The sequence below is a fragment of the Pelobates fuscus genome, chromosome 1, assembly GCF_036172605.1.
Source record: "Pelobates fuscus isolate aPelFus1 chromosome 1, aPelFus1.pri, whole genome shotgun sequence".
Taxonomy (NCBI): domain Eukaryota; kingdom Metazoa; phylum Chordata; class Amphibia; order Anura; family Pelobatidae; genus Pelobates; species Pelobates fuscus.
Genome location: NC_086317.1, coordinates 114,349,724 through 114,373,698, shown reverse-complemented (window position 1 = coordinate 114,373,698; position 23,975 = coordinate 114,349,724). Strand labels below are relative to the sequence as shown.

Sequence of the window (23,975 nt, the reverse complement as noted above, 5' to 3'; positions counted from 1 at the left end):
CTTTAATTAAATTATTGGATCCTGTCATGGATAACTAGTGGAACAATCCAAGAAACAAACTTACTAACTAACAAATATGGTAGCAAACTATCAGAATCATTTACTATACAATTCTAGAAAAAAGGTTCCTTTAAAAGAGGACCATGATTTACATGTGGAATATTCATAAATCCAGCATGCAATACTTTAAAACCGCAATTTAGGAAACATGCTATTGGGATGTCATGTAAAATATTTTTTTACTTTGTTATGCTCTAGTACTAATGTGCAATGGCAGCATAGACATTGAGAGAAATGGTAAAATATCAGTTTGCTATTTAGTTTATGGCTATTTGGCTAACCTTATTAGAATTCTAAGATTTTGTATAATTCTTAAAGCGTGATGTACCTGGAAAATGTTAAACAGCATATTGTGCTTTTACTCGGACTCCCAATGCTACCATTAATGCAGAGGGTTGTAACAATCAACCAATTTTTTTTAAAAAAAATTTTTTAATTGAAGGGGTAAGGCTTTTCCAAAAAAAAGGAAGAAAATAATTATTTTATTTTTTATTTTTTATTTTTTCCTGTACCTGTATACATTTAGTTTTCAAAACTCCATGGAGTAAGTTATCATCCTTTTTAGGATTGACCGTTTTAAATTAAATTCAATCACTATTTCCTCAACAGCTTATAGTAGCTGTTATGGTGCTATGAAGCTGTAAGTACAATGTCTTTATTTAATTCCATAATGTGTTCGTTCTGTATTTTACATTAAACCCATAGCAAGTAGACTCTCCTCTGTGATGTTGCTCCTCTTGGGGGAAGCATTGTATCCTCATTCTGCTAATAATTGTATCTTGGTAGCATGTACTGCCTGCTTCTGCTGCACACTTCATCCACTGAGAAAACTACAATTTGTTTAATATTACAAAAAAATACATTTTGTATGTTAAAAAGAAATATATTTCCAACTTGTCCTGCATTTTCTTTCAATGTCTAATATTTTACAAAGTGATCCGTAAATGTCTATAGAATGTATTTTTAGATTGGTCTCCTCTGTGGATACTATGGTTTACATATTCATCAATATGTCTGCCTCCATTACATGGAATGTGCAATGGTTTCATACATTGTATTTGCCGTTACTAAATAAAATACTGAAACTGTAACTTATTTGCTTTCAAGGTCCTTTGTAATATTGATGAACTTTTTGACCGGGATGAACTCTCAGCGGCTCCTGATTCTGGGTGGCCTGATTGTTTTAACAGTGGTGTGTTTGTCTTTAAGCCATCTGTTGAAACTTTCAACAGTCTTCTCCAGTTTGCAGATAATCATGGAAGCTTTGATGGTGAGTACCTATTATCTGATATGTATCGCTAAACACAACGTTTCCACTAACCTAAAAACATCTCATTTGAAATGTGTATATCCTATATTGTTCGGCTTTATTTTAGGCAACATTCGGCACTTCATGCTTTGCCAGCATTATGGCTGTAAGAGCATTATGAGAGATATAGTTCACAAAATCTGGGGTGCCAAAGGTCACCCACCTCTGGTATTGGCTATAAATATTACTGCCTGAAAACCATCTCCTCTTCTTTTTTTTTTTTTTTTTTTTTCTTAAGGTACCAAATTGTGTCCTAACACAAATGGAGAAACTGTTCTCATTCTGTTAGGACGCAACTCGTAGTTTTGCTGATGTTCTGGAAAAGTGAAAGAAGGCTTCGTGGGAACACGGAGGAAAGGTGAGAATTGTGGCAAAATTGCTCTGACCACCGGAAATGAAGCACACTTTGCTCCTCCGCTAGTCATAGATGGTCAGGCATAGGAAACCTCCATAAGACAAATATTCCCTACTTTGTCTTATGTTTTAAAGAAAACTAGAGCGGACTGGAAGAAATGAAGAACAGTTCCTGACAGAGGGAGAGAAGACTGAAGGCAAGTTCGGCATGACAGTGCCGTTTAAAAACTCTAAAGACAAGTGACTGAATAAATCCTAACAAACTAGCTTATATGAAAATTTAATAAACTAATCATTTAACCATACGATTGTCCTTAATGGATTCAATATATGGTCCCTCACCTATCAATACATTTCTAGTATAGAATATTGTAACTTTATATAGGCCAAGAATAGACAACATTCGGCTATTCTACAAGGGCAGCACATTATAATTATCCGCACTGCCCCCTATTGGTGAGCACTTCTCACACTTTGCCTTCATTGCACCTGTCTGCTACAATGGTAGTGTTCCCGAACAGGACATGAGCAGGTGATGGGTCATGCATTGATGTAACATCCATACACCCTGCATGGTAAAGGAAGCAGCCGCACTGGACTGGAGACAAGTAGTTGCTTAAATAAGAGAGGCAGATTACCAAGAACACACTCTACAGAAAAGCTAAAAATAGGAGGTCTCAAGGCCATTCTATAAAGATTGTTTGCTGCTTTACTTCCACACTGCAGTCCAACCTGTCCTGCATCAGTGGCTCTCCCAAAGCTCCACATTTTAATTTAGTTAATTTACTAAACATTAGATGGTAGTTAATGGAAATCTTAACTAAACTAGGTTTACATTTCACGGTTTGGAATATAAAGCCATATATCTTTTTATTTCCAAGTTAAAGGTACCTGCATTGCTTCTGTTAAATTGTTTATCCTGTTAAAAAAAAAAAAAAAAAAAAAAAAAAAAATCAGCTTACTTTATATTAAGTACGTTTCTTCAAGACCATACACACACTCACTCACTCACTCACTCTCTTACCAATCCATTTTATTTTTTCTTTTCTTTCAGGAGGTGACCAAGGATTATTGAATAGTTTCTTCAATAACTGGGCAGTCTCCGATATCCATAAACACTTACCATTTATCTATAACCTGAGCATAAGCTCTGTTTACACCTATAGTCCTGCTTTTAAACAGTAAGTATAATTAACAATAAACAAACAAAAAAGGTTTCATTTACTAAATGAGGAGTTGGGCTGCTTCCCAACTGAGACACTCTGTATAGTCTCTAGCAGTTATCCAGTTGAGTGCCATTTTAAAGTGTTACTTCAAGCATCATAACCACAAGAGTGCTGTGGTTCTGATGCCTGAAGTAGCAAGGCCTGGCTTCCTAGTCAAAGTGTTGGCAATGGTTTGCCCTCCTAAGCTGGATGCCTGCTCCCTGGTGGCAGGGCCGGTGCAAGGATATTTGCCGCCCTAGGCAAAAGTAAAGTTTGCTGCCCCCCCCATGTGACATCACAATGCCCCACCCATATGATCTGCCATGTTAACTAACGCCAGTGCTGCAGTGCCACCGTGTTTACATTAGAAGGCCTGCAGGGACAGGCTATAGACACCAGAACCACTACATTAAGCTGCAGTGGTTCTGGTGACTATAGTGTTTCTTTAATGTGAGGTCAATTAGAGATTAGTGCCACAAATAATATACTAGATTGCCTACTTACAACCAGATGAGGATGATGATGGGCTCTAGCTGCAGTCTGGCTCCACTGGTCTGGTGTAGAGAACAGGCTCTCTGGAGGCTGTTTGTAACTGGTCACAAAAATCAATGTTCTGGGAAAACTGGAAGCAGCTCCATTTTTTGGGGGCCATTTACACAGCTCAAGGTCTGGGTCCCAGGGTCCACCTTCATGTTCCACCAATGAGTTTGTTCACAGGGGGTGGAGTAGGGGATGTGCTGATATGTGTGTAAGGAATGCATTGTGTGAATCTGTGTTTGTATGTGTAAGGGCTGCAAGGTGTGTTTCTGTGTATGTACATTGTGTGTGTGTGTAAGGGGTGCATTGCTTGTGTGTCTGTGTTTTTCTGTGTGCAAGGGGTGCATTGTCTTTGTGTGTAAGGGGTGCATTGTCTTTGTGTGTAAGGGGTGCATTGTCTTTGTGTGTAAGGGGTGCATTGTCTTTGTGTGTAAGGGGTGCATTGTCTTTGTGTGTAAGGGGTGCATTTTGTGTGTGTGTGATGGATGTCACTCTTTCCCCCCCACCCCTTGTCACTCTCTTCTCCCCCCCCTCCCTTGTCACTCTCTTCTCCCCCCCCTCCCTTGTCACTCTCTTCTCCCCCCTCCCTTGTCACTCTCTTCTCCCCCCCCTCCCTTGTCACTCTCTTCTCCCCCCCCTCCCTTGTCACTCTCTTCTCCCCCCCCTCCCTTGTCACTCTCTTCTCCCCCCCCCTTGTCACTCTCTTCTCCCCCCTCCCTTGTCACTCTCTTCTCCCCCCCCTCCCTTGTCACTCTCTTCTCCCCCCCCTCCCTTGTCACTCTCTTCTCCCCCCCTCCCTTGTCACTCTCTTCTCCCCCCCTCCCTTGTCACTCTCTTCTCCCCCCCCTCCCTTGTCACTCTCTTCTCCCCCCCTCCCTTGTCACTCTCTTCTCCCCCCCTCCCTTGTCACTCTCTTCTCCCCCCCTCCCTTGTCACTCTCTTCTCCCCCCTCCCTTGTCACTCTCTTCTCCCCCCCTCCCTTGTCACTCTCTTCTCCCCCCCCTCCCTTGTCACTCTCTTCTCCCCCCCCTCCCTTGTCACTCTCTTCTCCCCCCCCTCCCTTGTCACTCTCTTCTCCCCCCCCTCCCTTGTCACTCTCTTCTCCCCCCCCTCCCTTGTCACTCTCTTCTCCCCCCCTCCCTTGTCACTCTCTTCTCCCCCCCCTCCCTTGTCACTCTCTTCTCCCCCCCCTCCCTTGTCACTCTCTCTTCTCCCCCCCCTCCCTTGTCACTCTCTCTTCTCTCCCCCCTCCCTTGTCACTCTCTCTTCTCTCCCCCCTCCCTTGTCACTCTCTTCTCCCCCCCTCCCTTGTCACGCTCTTCTCCCCCCCTCCCTTGTCACTCTCTTTCCCCCCCCCCTCCCTTGTCACTCTCTTCTCCCCCCCTCCCTTGTCACTCTCTTCTCCCCCCCCTCCCTTGTCACTCTCTTCTCCCCCCCCTCCCTTGTCACTCTCTTCTCCCCCCCTCCCTTGTCACTCTCTTCTCCCCCCCTCCCTTGTCACTCTCTTCTCCCCCCCTCCCTTGTCACTCTCTTCTCCCCCCCCTCCCTTGTCACTCTCTTCTCCCCCCCCCCCTCCCTTGTCACTCTCTTCTCCCCCCCCCCTCCCTTGTCACTCTCTTCTCCCCCCCCTCCCTTGTCACTCTCTTCTCCCCCCCCTCCCTTGTCACTCTCTTCTCCCCCCCTCCCTTGTCACTCTCTTCTCCCCCCCTCCCTTGTCACTCTCTTCTCCCCCCCTCCCTTGTCACTCTCTTCTCCCCCCCCCCCCTCCCTTGTCACTCTCTTCTCCCCCCCCCCCCTTGTCACTCTCTTCTCCCCCCTACCTTGTCACTCTCTTCTCCCCCCTACCTTGTCACTCTCTTCTCCCCCCTACCTTGTCACTCTCTTCTCCCCCCTACCTTGTCACTCTCTTCTCCCCCTCCATCCCCGTCAATTCCCCTCCCTGTCAATTTCTCCCCCCACCCTCCATGTCAATGTATTCCCCCCCCACCTCTATTGTAGCGTGGCCAAGCCCTGTATGGTACGCAGGTACAGGGAGCTTTTGTTTCCTGTACCTGGCCAGACTAAAAGGAAGTGCACACTCAGTGTTCACTTCCTGTTAGTCCGGCCGGGTACAGGAGACAGATGCTCCCTGTACCCGCTGACCATACAGGGCTCAGCCACGCTACAGTGAGGGAGTGACAGGAGGGAGCGCTGAGCGCTTCCCTCCTGACAGCCCCTCTCCTCTGGCTGCGCCCGGGTGCTGCGCCCTCATGGACGCACCAGCCTGGGCAAAGCTGCAGCCGCCTGAGGCTCTCTACAGAGCGCTCGGGCGGCTGCAGCATAAGGGGGGCCGGTGCTCCTGGCGCCACCCCTTCCCATGGGGCGCCCTAGGCGGCTGCCTAGTCCACCTAACAGGTAGCGCCGGCCCTGCCTGGTGGTCCAGTGACACGCTTCTGCAGAGCTACGGAAGCAACAGCCATGCGATTATTTGGTTGAGAGCATCAGTTGACTGTTTTCAGGAAATTACATTCTGTGCAATGAAAGTTGCATAATTTTGACACTAGCCATCCCAGAGCTCTACACCTGTGTGTACTATTTCAAAGTGAAATACTGCAAATTCCAAGCACCATGATGCCTTCAAATCATTTAAGTGGCCTTTGTGCTTAAAGAGACAATATAGTGGTTTAGGCCACTTGAACATTAAAGTGGTCTGGGTGCAGTAGGCCTAGGAGGCCTAGGAGACATCAGCACTGAAATCCGGTGTGTTGTTTTTTTTTTTTTTATTTATTTTGTTATACTGAGGGGTCTACCAGAGGGCTCTGTAGTGTTGGGAATACAGATTTGTATTTCTAACACTGTAGAATCCCTTTAGTAATGGATTCAACATATTCCACAAGACTGTTCAATAGGTGGATAAATATAAATTACATTTTAAAAGGCAAGTACAGGACTAGAGGCAGAGAAGGCTCCACTGAAACCTACTTACAAGATAAAGGATGACTGACATTTGTGCAGGCATAAATGAAGACACCAGGACCCCCATATATGGGTACAATGTGTAGGTTAATTTGGCTTTGCAATATGGAGTATGTGTTTTTAGAAAATATATATATACACACACACATTTATTTATATTATTTTTTATTTTTTTTATGAAATATAATTTTGCTCCGTAAGTCATTCCTATTCTCTATATACAACACATTGCAAATGAGAAGGAGAAAGTTTTGTGGATTTCTATATGTAGTTTTATTTTTCACACCTTATAAATACTATTTTGTAAAAGTGTATTAATTCAAGGCTTTTAATTCATCCTGCAAAATCTTTATATTTTCCACTAACTGTTTAAAAGACACTCTGTATACCATAACCACTAAAGCTTTTTGTAGTGTTCACGGTGCAAGGAATCATTGTGTGATGTCACTTAAAAGTGTATTTCTAATATTTTATTTTCATATTTATACAGGTTTGGATCTGAAGCAAAGGTGGTTCATTTTATTGGGACTCCAAAACCATGGAACTTAAAATATAACCCACAGACCAAGTCTGTTGTGGAAGATGAATCCTTAAGTGGACAACATAATCTGTCATTCCTTGTCCTCTGGTGGGAGATTTATATTTCTGATGTTCTGCCGTTTCTAACAGAAACAGCGGTATCCGAGGGTTCAACTAGTGAACAGGTAAGTGTTTCCTTTTTGTTATTGTTTTATCTAGATGCATATTGGTTTTCAGCCTTGCACTAAATGCTTATAAAAAGTGATATTCTGAATTTTATTTATTTATTTTTTTTTTTTATTGTGTAAATGCATTTTTTAAAAAGGGACACTCCATAAGCAGCAGAACCAAAGCAGTTTAATGTAGGAGTTCTGGGGCAAAGAGACTGACTCCGAATTCTTATAAGTGTAACGTAACGTAACATAACAGAGCAAATTTAAGGTATACATTGTGGTAGCAGAATTGCTTTTCAAATTTATATTTTAAAATTGTAACATGAGGTGTGGAGGGCAGAGTAGTTGGAGTAGATCAGCTGGGTTTAGTGTGTGGAGAGGGGCTGCTAATTTAAATTTTTTTTTTTTAATTATTTAGTTGGGGTGGGTGGAAGTTATAGGGAATGGGGGATTTACTGTTAGGCTAATTAGCGGTTAAAATTGGGGGGGAAAAAAATCGCAAAAAATGCTTGGTACAAATTAGCAAAAAAATGATCCCTCGCTAAGGTTCATAATATGCCTTCTTTAAGAAATGTAGATGGCCGCTGTCCCGCTATTCTACCTAGCTGCTGCAAGACGAACCTTTGGCACAATATGGTACTGGCCTCATTTTATTTCCCCCCCCCACCCTCCTTTTTTGGACCAGTGGGTGTGATCCCGGTCCTCGCCTTGCTGGCCCTCCTGCAACAAATGATAACATTTGCTTAGCAGAGGGGGACTCCTCTCCCTAAAATGGTGGATGTCTTATGTCAAACTGACAGTAATGGAGACCAGGCTGGGAATCCCTGCACCTTAGATCAGATCTTCGCTAACTTCTGGGACAAACTGACCCGATGTCTACAACTGCTGACCGTTGTGTGTGTGGGGGAAAAGATTTTTTTTTTTTTAATTTTTATAATCATAAATGAGAAATTGTATATGTATGTGTCACCTCTAATTAAAGCCCCCCTTTCCTTTTAAAAAAGGTGTATATAATGTGTTTGTGCAATAAATAAGAAAATTGAGGTTGACACAAACCGCAAAATTTGCTTGTGTCCTGAAGTGTATGTCCAGCTTCTGAAGCTGTCATTAAGGGGTTAATGCAAACACCATAATGGGCTACACCATAATTCTGTGAAAACTGCTTTTTCCCCACGTTTAAGATGTTATTTTATCTTCATTTAATATGCTGTAAAATTGTTGGGTGAAAGCGCAGCAGTTCGATTGTTTAAAGACTAGACATGTTATTGTGGGGAGGGGGAATGCGAATGGAAATTTACTACAGACTTTGTCTTTTCTGATAAACAGCACAACTTTGGAAGGATTGAGCTAGTAATGAAGAATGAAAACCCTCCCCCTGTCTGCTCTCCAGAAGCTCCTAATGACATTGCTGAGAAGACCGTAAGTTCAAACCTCACATTCGATGTTCTTGAAACTCTGCCTGACTTTACAGAATAACCTCTTTAAAAAGCTTTGCAGTAATGCTGCGCTAGTGAATAATAATCACTGCAGTGTATAAACTGAATGTGGTTTACTGAATCACGCAAAAATAAAAAAATAAAAATTTAATTTTTTTTTTTTTTTTTTTTTTTTATTCTTTATTTTTGTGGTGCTTTGGGATACGTACAGGTTTACAGAGACATTGCAATTGGTTTCAGAATATTATCCAGTAGCATACATTACATGTCAGATGAGCAGCACATTTTGTTTTTATAGTTTAACATTTGAATAATATCAGAGTGAACATGCTGGTACGGCATACGGTCAGGTTAGGTATGATTAAACGAGGAAGGACAATATGGTGCAACTTGGCAGATATTAACATTGTATGACCAGAGCTGTCTGATTACACGTTTCTGATTACACTTTTTAGCAACATATTTCTAGTCTGACTAGGCATAGTGTGTGTGATTGATTACATGTTGCGCTAAGCTTAATCTTGACAGATACCTAGTCTAACTAAGAACAGATTATACACATATGCATTGGGACTTAGCCTTGCAGGAGACCATAGTCACAGGATACATGAGGGTATTACCACCCAGAGAAAGTCCACCGGCTGCAGAATATGTGTGCTTATTAGCGGGCTTAGCCTTGTGCCCAGAGTCCTGTGGTCATCTATTTCTCGTCGCCAGCAGGTCATACTATGGCCAGTTGTCAGAGTCTTGCGGCAGGGGTTCGATGCAGTGGATCTCTGAGCGTGATGGGAGTTGTTGAGGTGGGTCTTCAAGCCGAGGTATGGCTGCTTTCTGGCTCTTTGTTTCGGCTGCAGTGTTTGTGTCGCCGTTCTGTGCCGGTAGAAGGGCAGTTCGATTCTCCGCCGTCTTCCCGGGCTGTTGCAGGGTTGGTGGTCCTTGCTGTAGGTCATGTGGTAAGCGGCGGCGTGTATGGCTCGAGGCAGGCTTCCGTTTAGGCCTCCGCTGCTGATCGCTTGTTCCGTGGCGTGTGCAGTTTTGAGATTGCCTGTTGGGCAGCGGTGAGGTAGAGCCACCAGCTCCTCTGATCCCATGCACCCCTGCTTAGCAGTCTCGCTGAGTGTTTTGAGCTCCGCCGAAAGGTAGGCCCCTCTGAGGACTCCGGCGCACGCGGCAGCCGCCATCTTAGGTGATGCAGTCGGGCCCTCGAGTTTGGTTGCAGCATCTTTGAGCTCCAGTGGTCTGGTCTCCGGGTGGGGACCGGGATCACCCCCCCGGCCCATGGGGGGGAACGGGGCCGGGTCCGCCCAGGTTCATGCCCCAGGCTAGGCGCTGTATCGCAGGATAGTGGGGCGGCGGCCGTCCGCCCCACTCACCGCCGGAGAAGGCCCCAAATGGGACCACGAAGTTTTCTCCGCCAGGGGACTGCAGCTTGATAAGCCAGCCTCACCCTGGTTTCAGCCGGCCTTCTGCTTTGGGCAGTGTTGCTGTCGGTAGGTTTTGCTGGTGGAAGAAATCGCCTTTTTAATCGTTTTTGGAGATTTGTAGCAGGAGCTCCTTTTGCCTGCGACCGTCCAGCCAGGCGGTCCGGCCCCGCCCCTTTTTAATAATTTTTATTACCACAGGGTTTATTAAATTCTTTTGGAATGCCTCCTCAAAAACAAATGCGTTTTTTGAGGTTTAATATACAATGTCAATCTTTTGTAACAAATTTGTTTTTTAAAAAAAAAAGTGAATATATTCTATAATTTCTAGTTCCTATAATTTATAATTTCTTTTGTCATGTGTCGTAAACTGTGTTCAGTATGGAAATTTCAGGAAATATTACAACCATAAAATCCCAATCGATTCTCACGAAAGGAAGAGAAGCCACACACGGTGCTATAGCCGAAAAACTTTTTGATGTACATCTTACTACATTTTGGTCCAATCATTTTTAGTAAAGAATTTTAAAAATAAATATACCGTATATACTCGAGTATAAGCCGACCCGAATATAAGCCGAGGCCCCTAATTTTATCCCAAAAAACTGGGAAAACTTATTGACTCGAGTATAAGACTAGGGTGGGAAATGCAGCAGCTACTGGTAAATTTCTAAATAAAATTAGATCCTAAAAAAATATATTAATTGAATATTTATTTACAGTGTGTGTATAATGAATGCAGTGTGTGCGTATGTGTGTGTATGAGTGCAGTGTGTGTGTATGAGTGCAGTGTGTGTGTATGAGTGCAGTGTGTGTGTATGAGTGCAGTGTGTGTGTATGAGTGCAGTGTGTGTGTGTATGAGTGCAGTGTGTGTGTGTATGAGTGCAGTGTGTGTGTGTATGAGTGCAGTGTGTGTGTGCATGAATGCAGTGTGTGTGTGAATGCAGTGTGTGCAGGGCCGGTGCAAGGACATTTGCCGCCGTAGGCAAAAAACATTTTGCCGCCCCCTCCCCCCCCCCCCATATGTCCTGACTTCCCCTCCTCCTCCCTCAGTGGTCCTTACCTCCCCACCCCCGTGTTCCTTCACCCCCCCCCCCAGTGGTCCTGACTCACCACTCCCCTAGTGGTCCTTACCCTCCCCTCCCCTAGTGGTCCTTATCCCACCCCCTCCCTCTCATAGTGTTCCTTATCCCCCCCCCCCATCCCTCCCATAGTGGTCCATATACCCCCCCCTCCCTCCCATAGTGGTCCATATACCCCCCCCTCCCTCCCATAGTGGTCCATATACCCCCCCCTCCCTCCCATAGTGGTCCATATACCCCCCCCCTCCCTCCCATAGTGGTCCATATACCCCCCCCCTCCCTCCCATAGCGGTCCTTATACCCACCTCCCTCCCATAGCGGTCCTTATACCCACCTCCCTCCCATAGTGGTCCTTATACCCACCTCCCTCCCATAGTGGTCCTTATACCCCCCCCCCCTCCCATAGTGGTCCTTATACCCCCCCCCCTCCCATAGTGGTCCTTATACCCCCCTCCCTCCCATAGTGGTCCTTATACCCACCTCCCTCCCATAGTGGTCCTTATACCCACCTCCCTCCCATAGTGGTCCTTATACCCCCCCCCCCCCCGTCCCATAGTGGTCCTTATACCCCCCCCCCTCCCATAGTGGTCCTTATACCCCCCTCCCTCCCATAGTGGTCCTTAACCCACCCCCCCTCCCATAGTGGTCCTTATACCCCCCTCCCTCCCATAGTGGTCCTTATACCCCCCTCCCTCCCATAGTGGTCCTTAACCCACCCCCCCCTCCCATAGTGGTCCTTATACCCCTTTTTTTTGTTGTTATTAATTTTTATTTTATTATTATTCTTTTTTGATTATTATTTCTTATTTTATTTATATTTTTAGTCCCCCCTCCCTGCTTGATACATGGCAGGGAGGGGGGCTCTCCTTCCCTGGTGGTCCAGTGGCAGTTCAGTGGGGGGGAGAGGGGGGCTGGCAGAGCTGTACTTACCTGTTCTGCAGCTCCTGTCAGCTCTCTCCTCCTCCGCGCCGTCCGTGCAGCTCCTTCTATCAGCTCACACTGTAAGTCTCGCGAGAGCCGCGGCTCTCGCGAGATTTACACTGGGAGCTGACGAGGTGCTGACCGGACGGCGCGGAGGAGGAGAGAGCTGACAGGAGCTGCAGAACAGGTAAGTACAGCTCTGCCAGCCCCCCTCTCCCCCCAGTCTGTATTATGGCAATGCAAATTGCCATAATACAGACTCTGACTCGAGTATAAGCCGAGTTGGGGTTTTTCAGCCCAAAAAATGGGCTGAAAAACTCGGCTTATACTCGAGTATATACGGTATCAACAAACCGTAAATTATTCACAAAATAAAACCGGGGAACTATTTTAATACAATATCATCAATTTAAACAATCGCAAATAAAGCGTATAGTAATAATTATTTAAATATAGAAGTGCTGGTAATATAAATTATATTTCACATTAACAATATAATGTAAGACTGACAGACAGATGGTCGAAATGAACTCTTGATAATAAAGAAAACACACGTTTAATTTTATCTTCCCATACAGTCCAATAATGTTTCACTATATCAACTGTACTAGATGCATGTTAAAGAGCCAGTTCATGACGCTTACTATTGAAGACGAAGTATAACACTTCATTAAATGCTTAAGTAGCCCTATTTTCCAATATAATAGATATGGTGGCAGCAATCAAGATATGATCTATCCTTATTTGGTCCACTTGATATAAACTGTCAGAGAATCTCTTAAATAGACAAAGCTCTGACTTAAGACTCTCTATAGAAGGATCAATATGTTATCAGTTTTATGAGTATTTTTGCAGAATCGTTTGATTGAGAGCAATACCATAAAGTGTGAGAGTAAGTCCTTGCCTGGCCACAACCACGCCAACATGTGTTTGGGAGATTTGCTTACATTTTGTGTAGCCTAGACAGGGTTAAATACCATCTATAGATTTGCTTTCTAGTGATTTTCTATATGGGTATCGCATTGTCAAACCATTCAGATTTAACGTAATACCCAACCATTCATCAAATTTAATTTAATACATCTTTGCAAATCCATTTACCATGCTTCCATAAGATCTAATTTATTCGAAGGTATTGCATAGGGAAATTGTTTTTTTTTTGGTTTTTTTTCCATGGATATTGGTCATCTGGGTCCTCAAGATAATTTCTTTCAAACTGCAAGTTTTCTAAGTAGTTGTACTTGTGATCTAGCTCAGAAGCTTCAAATGTCTCCAACTCTGTTAACCCCTTAAGGACACATGACATGTGTGACATGTCATGATTCCCTTTTATTCCAGAAGTTTGGTCCTTAAGGGGTTAAAGGAACAATATAGGGCCCTGCCACCCTAAATATAGTAAAATATTTCTTTTATTCCAGTCTGCTGCTGCTGGCTATATCGCTAATATGCCTGCTTGTCTGACATCAAAAATTATTCCACAGGAAAGCATTGGATTGGCTGAGACTGTCAAGGAGGCAGACCAGGGACAGTGCCAGCACAAGTCAAACGCAGCCCTAGCCAATCAGCCTCTCCTCCAGGGGTTGCATTGAATCAGTGCATCTCTATGTGGAAAGTTCAGTGTATCCATGCAAAGGGTAGAGACGCTGAATGCCCCAGGAAGCCCCTCTAGTAGCCAAATGAGGAGTTACAAGTGGAGGAATCCCTAAGTTGTAATGTAAATACTGCATTTTCTCTGAAAAGACAGCGTTGACTGCAAAAAGCCTGAAGGGAATGATTTTACCAGAACAAATACAATAAGCTCTAGTTGTTCTGCTGACTCTAGTATCCCTTTCATTATAATTTCCTATTTGGGGGCAGACAAAATATCCAAATTAGGATAAGAGTACAGTAAAAGTTTAAAAAAAATAAAAACAAAACTTGATTATTCTGAGATTGGGACTACCAAAAATCTAAATCTATGCTTGGTGTCCATCATATTTGAGTATGAATAAAGGCATAGCCGTAGACCAAATTGATGCCTTTTTGATTTCCTTGAGATAGGTGTGTGTGTGTATGTATGTATATGTATAATTATTATTTTTTGTTAGAAGTTAACATGTTTGGTGACAACCATAATATTTTTTTTATACGTGTGGAGATTGGGTTTTCTTTTTCAATGTGCAACCATCAGAGGAAATTAACATCCATATTAAATTTAAAAGCAGAGGCTGCATTTGCAGCATGATAGTACTTGAAATCGGGTATTCCTATGCCACGAATAACACGAAGATTTTGCAGGATATATTTTCCAAGTATAAGATAACATATCAGAATTAACTTTACAGCAAAAGAACAAAGAGATCGTTAAACGGATAACATTTGTGGGAGGTAATTTATTTGCAAGGATTTCTTTCCAACTAACCAAGATACCTCCAAATTACTCCATATTTGCATTTCTTTAACTCAGGCGCATTCTAGCTAAATTATACGCATGCATTTTTGAATATTGAGTATAGAAAGGTTGAGCTTGTGTCTTGTGGTACTAGGTTTATAACATAAAAGATCTTCAAAATGTTATAAAATTAACATAAGAGGTCCAAGAGAGGAGTCAGGATTACTCAAGGATATTATATCGTCTGTAAACAAGACAAATTTGTGAGTAGTGTCCTTGACTCCAATACCTTCTATATCCGGAGTACTAAATATTTCAGCCATGGTTCCATCGTTCGAACAAATAAGTGGGGACGAAGGACAACCCTATCTTGTTCCATTTGTGAGAAGAAAGTTCTGAAATTTTGGGAGCGGTATAATGATCGAATACAAAAACTACATTAACAAATGGTATAGCTAGGCCAAAACTAATGTACTCTATTGAACGCCTTCTCTACATAAAAGCAAGGCGCAATATGATTTAATTTGGTGTATTAAGTTGATATATCTTCTTGTTCCATCTGTTTTCTGTCTAATACAAATCATACTTGATTTTTCTTTATACTATGGATTATTTGGGCCAATATCTTGGCTACAGCTTAGTATCAATGTTTAATAAAGAAATGAGCCTAAAATTTTAAGCCCCGTTTTGGATCCTTACCTGGTTTGGGAAGGGTGACAGTCTGGAGCGGGAGAGGGAGAGGGAGAGGGAGCGGCAGAGGGAGAGGGGGAGAGAGCTATATTGCAAAGTTTGGCAGCACAGTAAACAGACTTTGGAATAATAGTGGGGGAGGCTAGGATCTCTCGGTTAGAGGAGTTACATGTGCTCCGCAGAGCTCAGACCAATGTGGCTTAAAAGGGAGCAGATATGCGTCCATTGGTACATGAAAAATAAAATGACAATGCTTAAGATCTGGATTCAACATAAAACTGTAATCTACATTATAAACCTATTTTCTGCGAGTGCTAAAATGGCCCGAAGTTGAAAAGAAAAGAGAAACGACAACTTAGGAAGTAGGGGTAGATGTTGACAGTCAAGTGTCAGTGTCCCGCCTGGTCCCTGGTACAAAAGGGGTGATGTTGTTCACGTTCCAATTAGCTGGTGATGGCGGCGTGGCTTGCACTTCTGGTAGGTCCAGTGCCTGTAGAAAGTCTATACAGTCCAATGGACTAGAGGCCTTGTAGTGTTTCCCATTCTTAGTCGCTGTGATGGCTCTGGGGTAAGACCATCGGTATGCCAGTCCCGCACTTTGAAGGGCTCTGGTGATCGGTTGCATGGATTTTCTACAGAGTAACGTGGCTCTGCAGAGATCTTAGAAGAAGGTAAGCGAGAATGATTTGAATTGCAGTGGCGTTTGCCCCTTCAGGGCTGTGAAAATGTTTTGTTTATCGGCATAGGAGTGACTGCATAGTATGATGTCTCGGGTCGAGGCGACTGGCGCTTTGGGAGACTTGGCAATGTGGTACACTCTCTCAAAGGAGAATTGTTTGGTCGGTCTTGTTGGTAATAGAAAGGCGATCAGGCGCCTGACGAAATGTGGAAGTTCCTTCGGGGGGAGCGTGTCCGCAACTCCCCTTATCTTGATGTTTTTGTTCCTTCTTCTGTCCTCTAGTTGCTCCATTCGGCTCAACAAGTGGGAGTAAGAGGCGCTGAGGTGTTGGACAGTGTCCCCAAGGTTATCCATGCCCTGTTTCAGATTGTTTGTCTGCCTCTGAGGTGTGTAGCTTGGTGGTTACCTTTTTTGTATCTCAGATTTCACTGCTGTGATATCAGTTGTAAACAGCTTCTGCATGTGAAGAAACAGATTGTATTTTTGTCCCCCTTTGTGGACAGAGCATCGCTGTCCTTTGATAGCAGCAGAGACCCTAGATCTGGGATACTTTCATCAGGTGGAGTGAGTTGGGCCTCAGGCCGTGAGGGCGCCATTGCTTTTGTGCGCGGCACCAAGGTAAGCATTTGCCCGATGTTCTGGCTGTCGCTGGCTTAGCCGTGGGTTTTTGCGACCCATTGTGTCATTGGGGGGAGGGGATTCACCTAGTATGTTCTTGGTGAAGAAGTCGAGGGTTGATTCGAAGCTGCCTTCTCAAGTCAGCCGTGGGCCTCCTGCGTGGTAAGCCTGAGATCCTCGGTGCCAGGTTTTAGTGGTCGCCGGGAACAGAAAGGGCACCTGCGGATTCGGTGAGTTCTTCCGGGTGTAGCGTTTGTATCTTTGTTTGGCGAGTTTTTCCCACTAGAAATGTGGGTTTTGTAGTTTATCTGGCTGGAGCTGTTCTTAATGGCATCTGCCTCAGTGTGCTGCCTGGTTCTGCCCCCCTGTAGTATTTTTAATCGCAACATGCGCTTCTTCTTGGCCAAATTCAGAGCTTCCGATTTATTTGAAGGAATTTTGTGAAGTTAATTTTGTCCAGGAAAGAGTACATTTTTCTTCTAAGTGGGTTAACCAATATTGGGGTCAGAGTTCAAATTGTATAAGAATTTCAAATATTCAGCACACAAGATGCTGATCTTTGTGTCGTGGGTTGATCACGAATATCGCTTATAAGGTGTTCAATCTGAGATTGTGAGGGTCTATGCCTCAATTTAGAAGCTAAAAAGAAAGAAGAGGCCGCGTTTACTTTGGAATAGAATTATTTTTTTAATTTTTTTTTTTAATGCTTAACCCTTTAAGGACCAAACTTCTGGAATAAAAGGGAATCATGACATGTCACACATGGGGTTAAACATCAAGCTCTTATGTTTCAATTGGATGGTGTCAATTTTATTTGATGTCTTTTTATCATAGCCAATAATGAGGTTGATGGGCCAAATCATTTGATTCAGATTATAAAATTCCTTCTCTAGGGTTTTAAATTTCTGATTATTTTCAGATAAGATGACCACTGACTAAAACACCCTTGCATTTCTGCTTTGAGTGTTCCAAAGCATGTTAATTAGGCATATTCTCCGCTAGTAGTTTATTTTCCATTTCCAACACAGATTATAGCTTAAATTCCATGACCTGTCAGCGAAAGACTCAGACAGATGTAAAACTATAGGGGCATGATCTGACAAACTAATACTTAAAATTTAAGATTGTAAAATATATGGTTATGTTACTTTGCCCACCAAGAATCTGTCAATACGCGAATACATGTTTTTTGTGGAGTGATAAATAATCCTTCTCACCTTAACGATTCACTCTCCATGCATCATAAAGCCCTTGCAGAAAAAAGTTGATGTGAACACCTATTTGCCAAACTTTCATTTGCATTCCTATCAGACAGAGAAACATTCTCTCTCACTATGTCTATTTCCTGACCTAGAACAAAATTGGTATCCCCACAGATGACCAATTTCCATTTGCTTTCACTCCAAAAGCTTCTTCACAATATTCTTCAAAAATGTAAGTTGACACAATTTTGGAAAATATACATTCACAATTGTATAATCTATATTAATTTCCCCAATCCGTATTACAAATCCACCTGCTGAATCATTTAACACTTTCAAAGTATGGCATGCCACCTTTCCTTTAAACAAAATCGAAACCCTTCTTGGCTTAATTTTATAGATGGTGTGGAACTGTATGGTTCATCATCAAGCTTGGGACAGTACCATCTTTGAAGCGTCTCCTGTGTGCACACAAGGTCTGACTTCAAAGCTCCGACCTCCTTAAACAATATTCTCTTGTGGGGTGTGTACAGACACCACATGCTATAAGATATCAATTTTAACATGATTATGTGTTAATAGGTCCTGTAATGGTCAAAACATGGGAACCCGAAACACTACAACCACAAGAGAATCAAATGTAGTCAGTCAAGGTCAAGTAAAAGTAAGGCCACTGGTATACGAAGACACACAGCACAGCAGAATTATTAGGCAAATGAGTATTTTGACCACATCATCCTCTTTATGCAAGTTGTCTTACTCCAAGCTGTATAGGCTCGAAAGCCTACTACCAATTAAGCATATTAGGTGATGTGCATCTCTGTAATGAGAAGGGGTGTGGTCTAATGACATCAACACCCTATATCAGGTGTGCATAATTATTAGGCAACTTCCTTTCCTTTGGCAAAATGGGTCAAAAGAAGGACTTGACAGGCTCAGAAAAGTAAAACATAGTGAGATATCTTGCAGAGGGATGCAGCACTCTTAAAATTGCAAAGCTTCTGAAGCGTGATCATCGAACAATCAAGCGTTTCATTCAAAATAGTCAACAGGGTCGCAAGAAGCGTGTGGAGAAACCAAGGCGCAAAATAACTGCCCATGAACTGAGAAAAGTCAAGCATGCAGCTGCCAAGATGCCACTTGCCACCAGTTTGGCCATATTTCAGAGCTGCAACATCACTGGAGTGCCCAAAAGCACAAGGTGTGCAATACTCAGAGACATGGCCAAGGTAAGAAAGGCTGAAAGACGACCACCACTGAACAAGACACACAAGCTGAAACGTCAAGACTGGGCCAAGAAATATCTCAAGACTGATTTTTCTAAGGTTTTATGGACTGATGAAATGAGAGCGAGTCTTGATGGGCCAGATGGATGGGCCCGTGGCTGGATTGATAAAGGGCAGAGAGCTCCAGTCCGACTCAGACGCCAGCAAGGTGGAGGTGGAGTACTGGTTTGGGCTGGTATCATCAAAGATGAGCTTGTGGGGCCTTTTCGGGTTGAGGATGGAGTCAAGCTCAACTCCCAGTCCTACTGCCAGTTTCTGGAAGACACCTTCTTCAAGCAGTGGTACAGGAAGAAGTCTGCATCCTTCAAGAAAAACATGATTTTCATGCAGGACAATGCTCCATCACACGCGTCCAAGTACTCCACAGCGTGGCTGGCAAGAAAGGGTATAAAAGAAGAAAATCTAATGACATGGCCTCCTTGTTCACCTGATCTGAACCCCATTGAGAACCTGTAGTCCATCATCAAATGTGAGATTTAAAAGGAGGGAAAACATTACACCTCTCTGAACAGTGTCTGGGAGGCTGTGGTTGCTGCTGCACGCAATGTTGATGGTGAACAGATCAAAACACTGACAGAATCCATGGATGGCAGGCTTTTGAGTGTCCTTGCAAAGAAAGGTGGCTATATTGGTCACTGATTTGTTTTTGTTTTGTTTTTGAATGTCAGAAATGTATATTTGTGAATGTTGAGATGTTATATTGGTTTCACTGGTAAAAATAAATAATTGAAATGGGTATATATTTGTTTTTTGTTAAGTTGCCTAATAATTATGCACAGTAATAGTCACCTGCACACACAGATATCCCCCTAAAATAGCTAAAACTAAAAACAAACTAAAAACTACTTCCAAAAATATTCAGCTTTGATATTAATGAGTTTTTTGGGTTCATTGAGAACATGGTTGTTGTTCAATAATAAAATTAATCCTCAAAAATACAACTTGCCTAATAATTCTGCACTCCCTGTATATAATTTACAATACATAGTATACCTTTAAATGAATAACCATGTTCTTTTTGAATATAATATACAAAAAAGGAAAAAAAAACACCTAAAGGTTTAAAAAGAAAAATATATTTACAAACAAATAGGGACACTAGAAAGGAGCATTAAAAAGTAAGCTTGTCCGGGGGTGTAGGGAGGGAAGAGAGTGACGGTCTGAACTTCACTCTGAGTAATTACAAATCTATTGCATAATATATGTTTATATTAAACCAAAAAATATCCAAAATAGAGAACCTTTTCAAACATGTAATCCGTTAATGCAAAGCAGAAAAAAAGGGGGAGGAGGGTATGTGTCTGGTTACTATTGTTAAAAACAATCAAACCATACAGTGCAGTCAAAAAAGCTGCTTATTCCCATATTCTGTAGAAGGGACGAAACGCGTAGGACCATTGTTTATATTTATTTTATATATTATTAAAGCCGCTGTTTTTTTTTCTTCAACCTTCAACCTGTACTTGAGTGGAAGTATCCAGGGGAATCTCCCAGGCCCCCCATATCATCAGGGGAGGCACCACAAATGCTTGAATCATACAAGATCCTGTGAGTGCATTTCAAATTGCGCAGTCTGAAAATTGTACAACAGTATTACACTATATTTCTTTTGTATATTTTTATTTAGATAATCACCCGGTTCCCTCGTGTGTGTGTGTGTGTGTATGTGTGTATATATGTATATGTATATATGTATGTATGTGTGTATATATAATATATATTTTATATTCTCTTGTGGTCAAGTAGATTGCCAGCTGGGAGCGATCTGAGGGAGGCTGTATTCACCAACTATTGATAAGTTTCCTTATATGAAAGTGCAATTGTATAAGGTATATTTCTTTGGTCTTTTTTTTGGTTATATTATGTTCTTTTGACGTAGAGGTTACTCATTTCAGTCTTCGCACATGTGGGATTTATTTATTTTTTTCCCACTATTTTCTGCACACATCCTATAGTGAAAATGTTTTTTTTACTTTTATTACAGAACTTACTGTTTTCAGTCAGATGTCTAAGTGTTAAAGAAAATCAGTCGTAAAATAACATAGTTTAAAGGAACACTCATATTTTAAAAAGTTTATGTATGTAACATTTTATTAGATGTTGCTTTAACTAAATAGATTAAGAAGCTCCTTTTTGTAGAGGGATTGGGTTTTGTTTGTTTAAATGTATTTGTTTATTTTAATTCCAAAAGACAAGTGAATGCTAATGACTTGACAATAGGCTTTCTAACAGATTAATTTGGTCTAATCTTTCTTTAAAACTGGTACTTTGGTAATTGGTACTTTTTACATTTCTGGATTGTATATTATATATATATATATAGGATTCAGATGTGAAAAGCAGTGTTTTTAAAGATGATTATGAAAGCATCAACTGGGCGATGCTTATTCAGTTGAAATAGTCAAATATTGACAGGACTTGGCATTAGTATGTATGAATATGGCAAATGCAGTCAGTCATTTTTATTCCGTTTTCTCCATCCCGACTGCTTTAGGGGCTTGGTGAATAAACCCCTTTGCCTGCACTGTGTGATAACGTTAGGCTAGGATTATATTTGGGAAAAGTATAGCTATTTTTGTCAGTGTGTGTGTGTCAGTCTTACAAGTAAGGAAGCCGGTCACTTATCACTGTTCATAACTGGAAGATAAAATAGAGATTGATTGTGTCTGGTGATCTTTATTAATGGACACATTAACCCCTATATCGATAGAACATGTTACACGAGGTGTTGTTACAAGAAATCCCTTTTTATTTGGGTTAGAAGGACCTAAATATATAACACTGCTCACTCGCATGACTCTGGCCTTTCTTGGCCAAAATGTGCCTTTAGGGCCACGTGACCCCTTGTATAGTCCTTACTAGTGACACAGCTGTGGTTTGAAGAAGGCTTCTATTGCAACACAGACATTTCACACCAAACAATTGTGGTGAACTGACCTGTTGGGTACAATTTAGAAGGTCAAAATATCTTGGTTGGAAACTTTCTCCAACCAACCCTCTAATATGTGGGGGGGTGGGGGGGAGTGTGTGTGTGTGTGTGTATGACTTTTTTAAAAATTATTTTTTTTTTTAAAATGTTTTCTTGGTGTTTATTATAAATTTGCCTATTCCTTATTTAATGAATAAGTCCCTATTCTACATTCCCCATATAGTTTGGCTAAATGCTACAATGGTAATCAACAATTGGACGTGGTATTTGGTAACCTGTGTAAAATACCGGTATATAAATTGTGTAACTGAATAATGGGTACGGTAGGTTGTTAAGCTTGGCTCTCAATTAGTGGAATCCTGACAGAGGTTTAGAATCACACTAATTAAACATTATTTTTATTGCAAAAATTGATGCCATTTCAAGTGAATTCTCTCTATTTAGTTTCCATATCCTATTGGTCATGCCTCTAACTACCATTTTTCTAGCTACCAGATTATAATGCAGAGCAACAAACTTTCAAGCTACCCGATTATAATGCAGAGCAACAAACTTTCAAGCTACCAGATTATAATGCAGAGCAACAATCTTTCAAACTACCAGATTTTAATGCAGAGCAACAAACTTTCGATGACAGAGTTCAAGGTCAAGATTTTGCGCTACCTACAGAAATGAGCATACAACAACCTGTAACTCAGGAGGATGATGACTTCGCTACGGTATTTTTGCTGGATGTTTTCACCATTCACCTGCTTTTTATCTCCTGTACCTAATTTTTTTTTTTTTCATTTGCTTGACCATTACCTGTCTCTTACTATGCATCAATTAGTGAATGATAGATGGCAAATTACAACAATGCCTTGCTCAGCTGGTTTATACATTGCCATAGGTTGTATCTTTTTAGTTAAGAAAAAAAAAAAATCCCCTTTTTTTTTTTTTTTTCATATTTAGTTTTAGAGACTGCTTTCTTGCTAGAGTTAGTTCCAAAATAATTAATTGGCTTGTAACAATTCATTAATTGATGTTTGCTTCTTCATTTTCTTCCAAAAAAAATAGGAAAACAGGAAAAAAGTCAGAAATTTTGTAAAAGTAATTAGGAACTAATCAAAGAAACCACCAAATCTGAATGATTTTTTTTCCCCTCCTAATCAGCAAGTTTGCTTTTGGAGTCACATTATGGCTAATCATTTAGACACTAAGACCCCATATTGTTAATGGGCAATTAAAATACTCAGATCTGATAAAAAAAAAAGAATGAACTACAGAGCAACCAACCTTTAATTTCCCGTTAAGCTGATCTGTTTTTAAGATTGTCCTTATTAAGCAATTCTGACTGAACTTAACTTCTACCTGCATTCTGTATGCTTTTTCAATTCATTTTATTTATGCTATTATTGACTGGTGATATAATGACTTCTCTTGCAGCTGTCTCATTCAACATATTAACTATTTATTTACCATTACTAGACTTGTGAAATAATTTTTAGTGCAGTTTGTACGTCTGAAATTATGAGAATTTATATATATATACACACACACACACACACACACACACACACACACACACACACACACACACACAAAACGCTTGTCACTCACCATTTAACTTGTAACCTGTATTTCAAATTTCAATACCCCGGTGCAATCCGCGTTTAATAAATAATCAAAAAAAAATAAGGGTGCACTTCAAAGGATTTTGATGAAAAAAAAAAATGGTGTAATTTATTGCATACAATCAAAAATGTAAAAGTCATGATTTACATTTCGACCCCTCTGTGTCTTAAGATCAACGGTTGATCTTGAGAAAGACCCATAGCAGGGTCGGAACATTTTTGCTTATATGCAATAAATTACACAATTTTTTTTTTATTTTTTTTTCATCAAAATCCTTTGAAGTGCACCCTTATTTTTTGGTGTGTGGGTGTGTGTTCCCGTTCCCCAAAAAGGTTATGGTGGGGAAAAATTGTGATTGAAAACCCCTTCCACCTTAAGTCGGTGGATAGTTAATACAATGTTAAACAAAAATCTGCACACCAGTCAAGCCATAAGACTTGCTTTTCCCACAGAAATCACAAATCTGCAGTGATGTTACTAACGCAAAGGATTCTGGGTGGGCATATGCAAATTAGTTTAACAAAGAATCACATTTTTGCCTCATTCTATTCTAAACATGGATTCATTTTAGTCTGTGTTTGCTGTATACTGGAATGAGGCAAAAATGTGATTC

General features: G+C 41.5%; 1 protein-coding gene across 2 annotated transcripts in view; it reads left to right on the top strand.

Annotated features, from left to right (window-relative positions):
• GYG2 (glycogenin 2) overlaps window positions 1-23,975 on the top strand; it is a 43,700-nt gene that overhangs the window by 18,585 nt on the left and 1,140 nt on the right. Inside the window, exons 5-9 of one of the 2 annotated variants that reach the window (XM_063450168.1) lie at window positions 1,168-1,330; window positions 2,778-2,904; window positions 6,911-7,124; window positions 8,439-8,531; window positions 22,237-22,467. In XM_063450168.1, the coding sequence (XP_063306238.1) occupies window positions 1,168-1,330; window positions 2,778-2,904; window positions 6,911-7,124; window positions 8,439-8,531; window positions 22,237-22,467 (828 nt within the window). The remainder of the gene's footprint in view (window positions 1-1,167; window positions 1,331-2,777; window positions 2,905-6,910; window positions 7,125-8,438; window positions 8,532-22,236; window positions 22,468-23,975) is intronic. The other variant, XM_063450169.1, reaches the window with a different exon arrangement.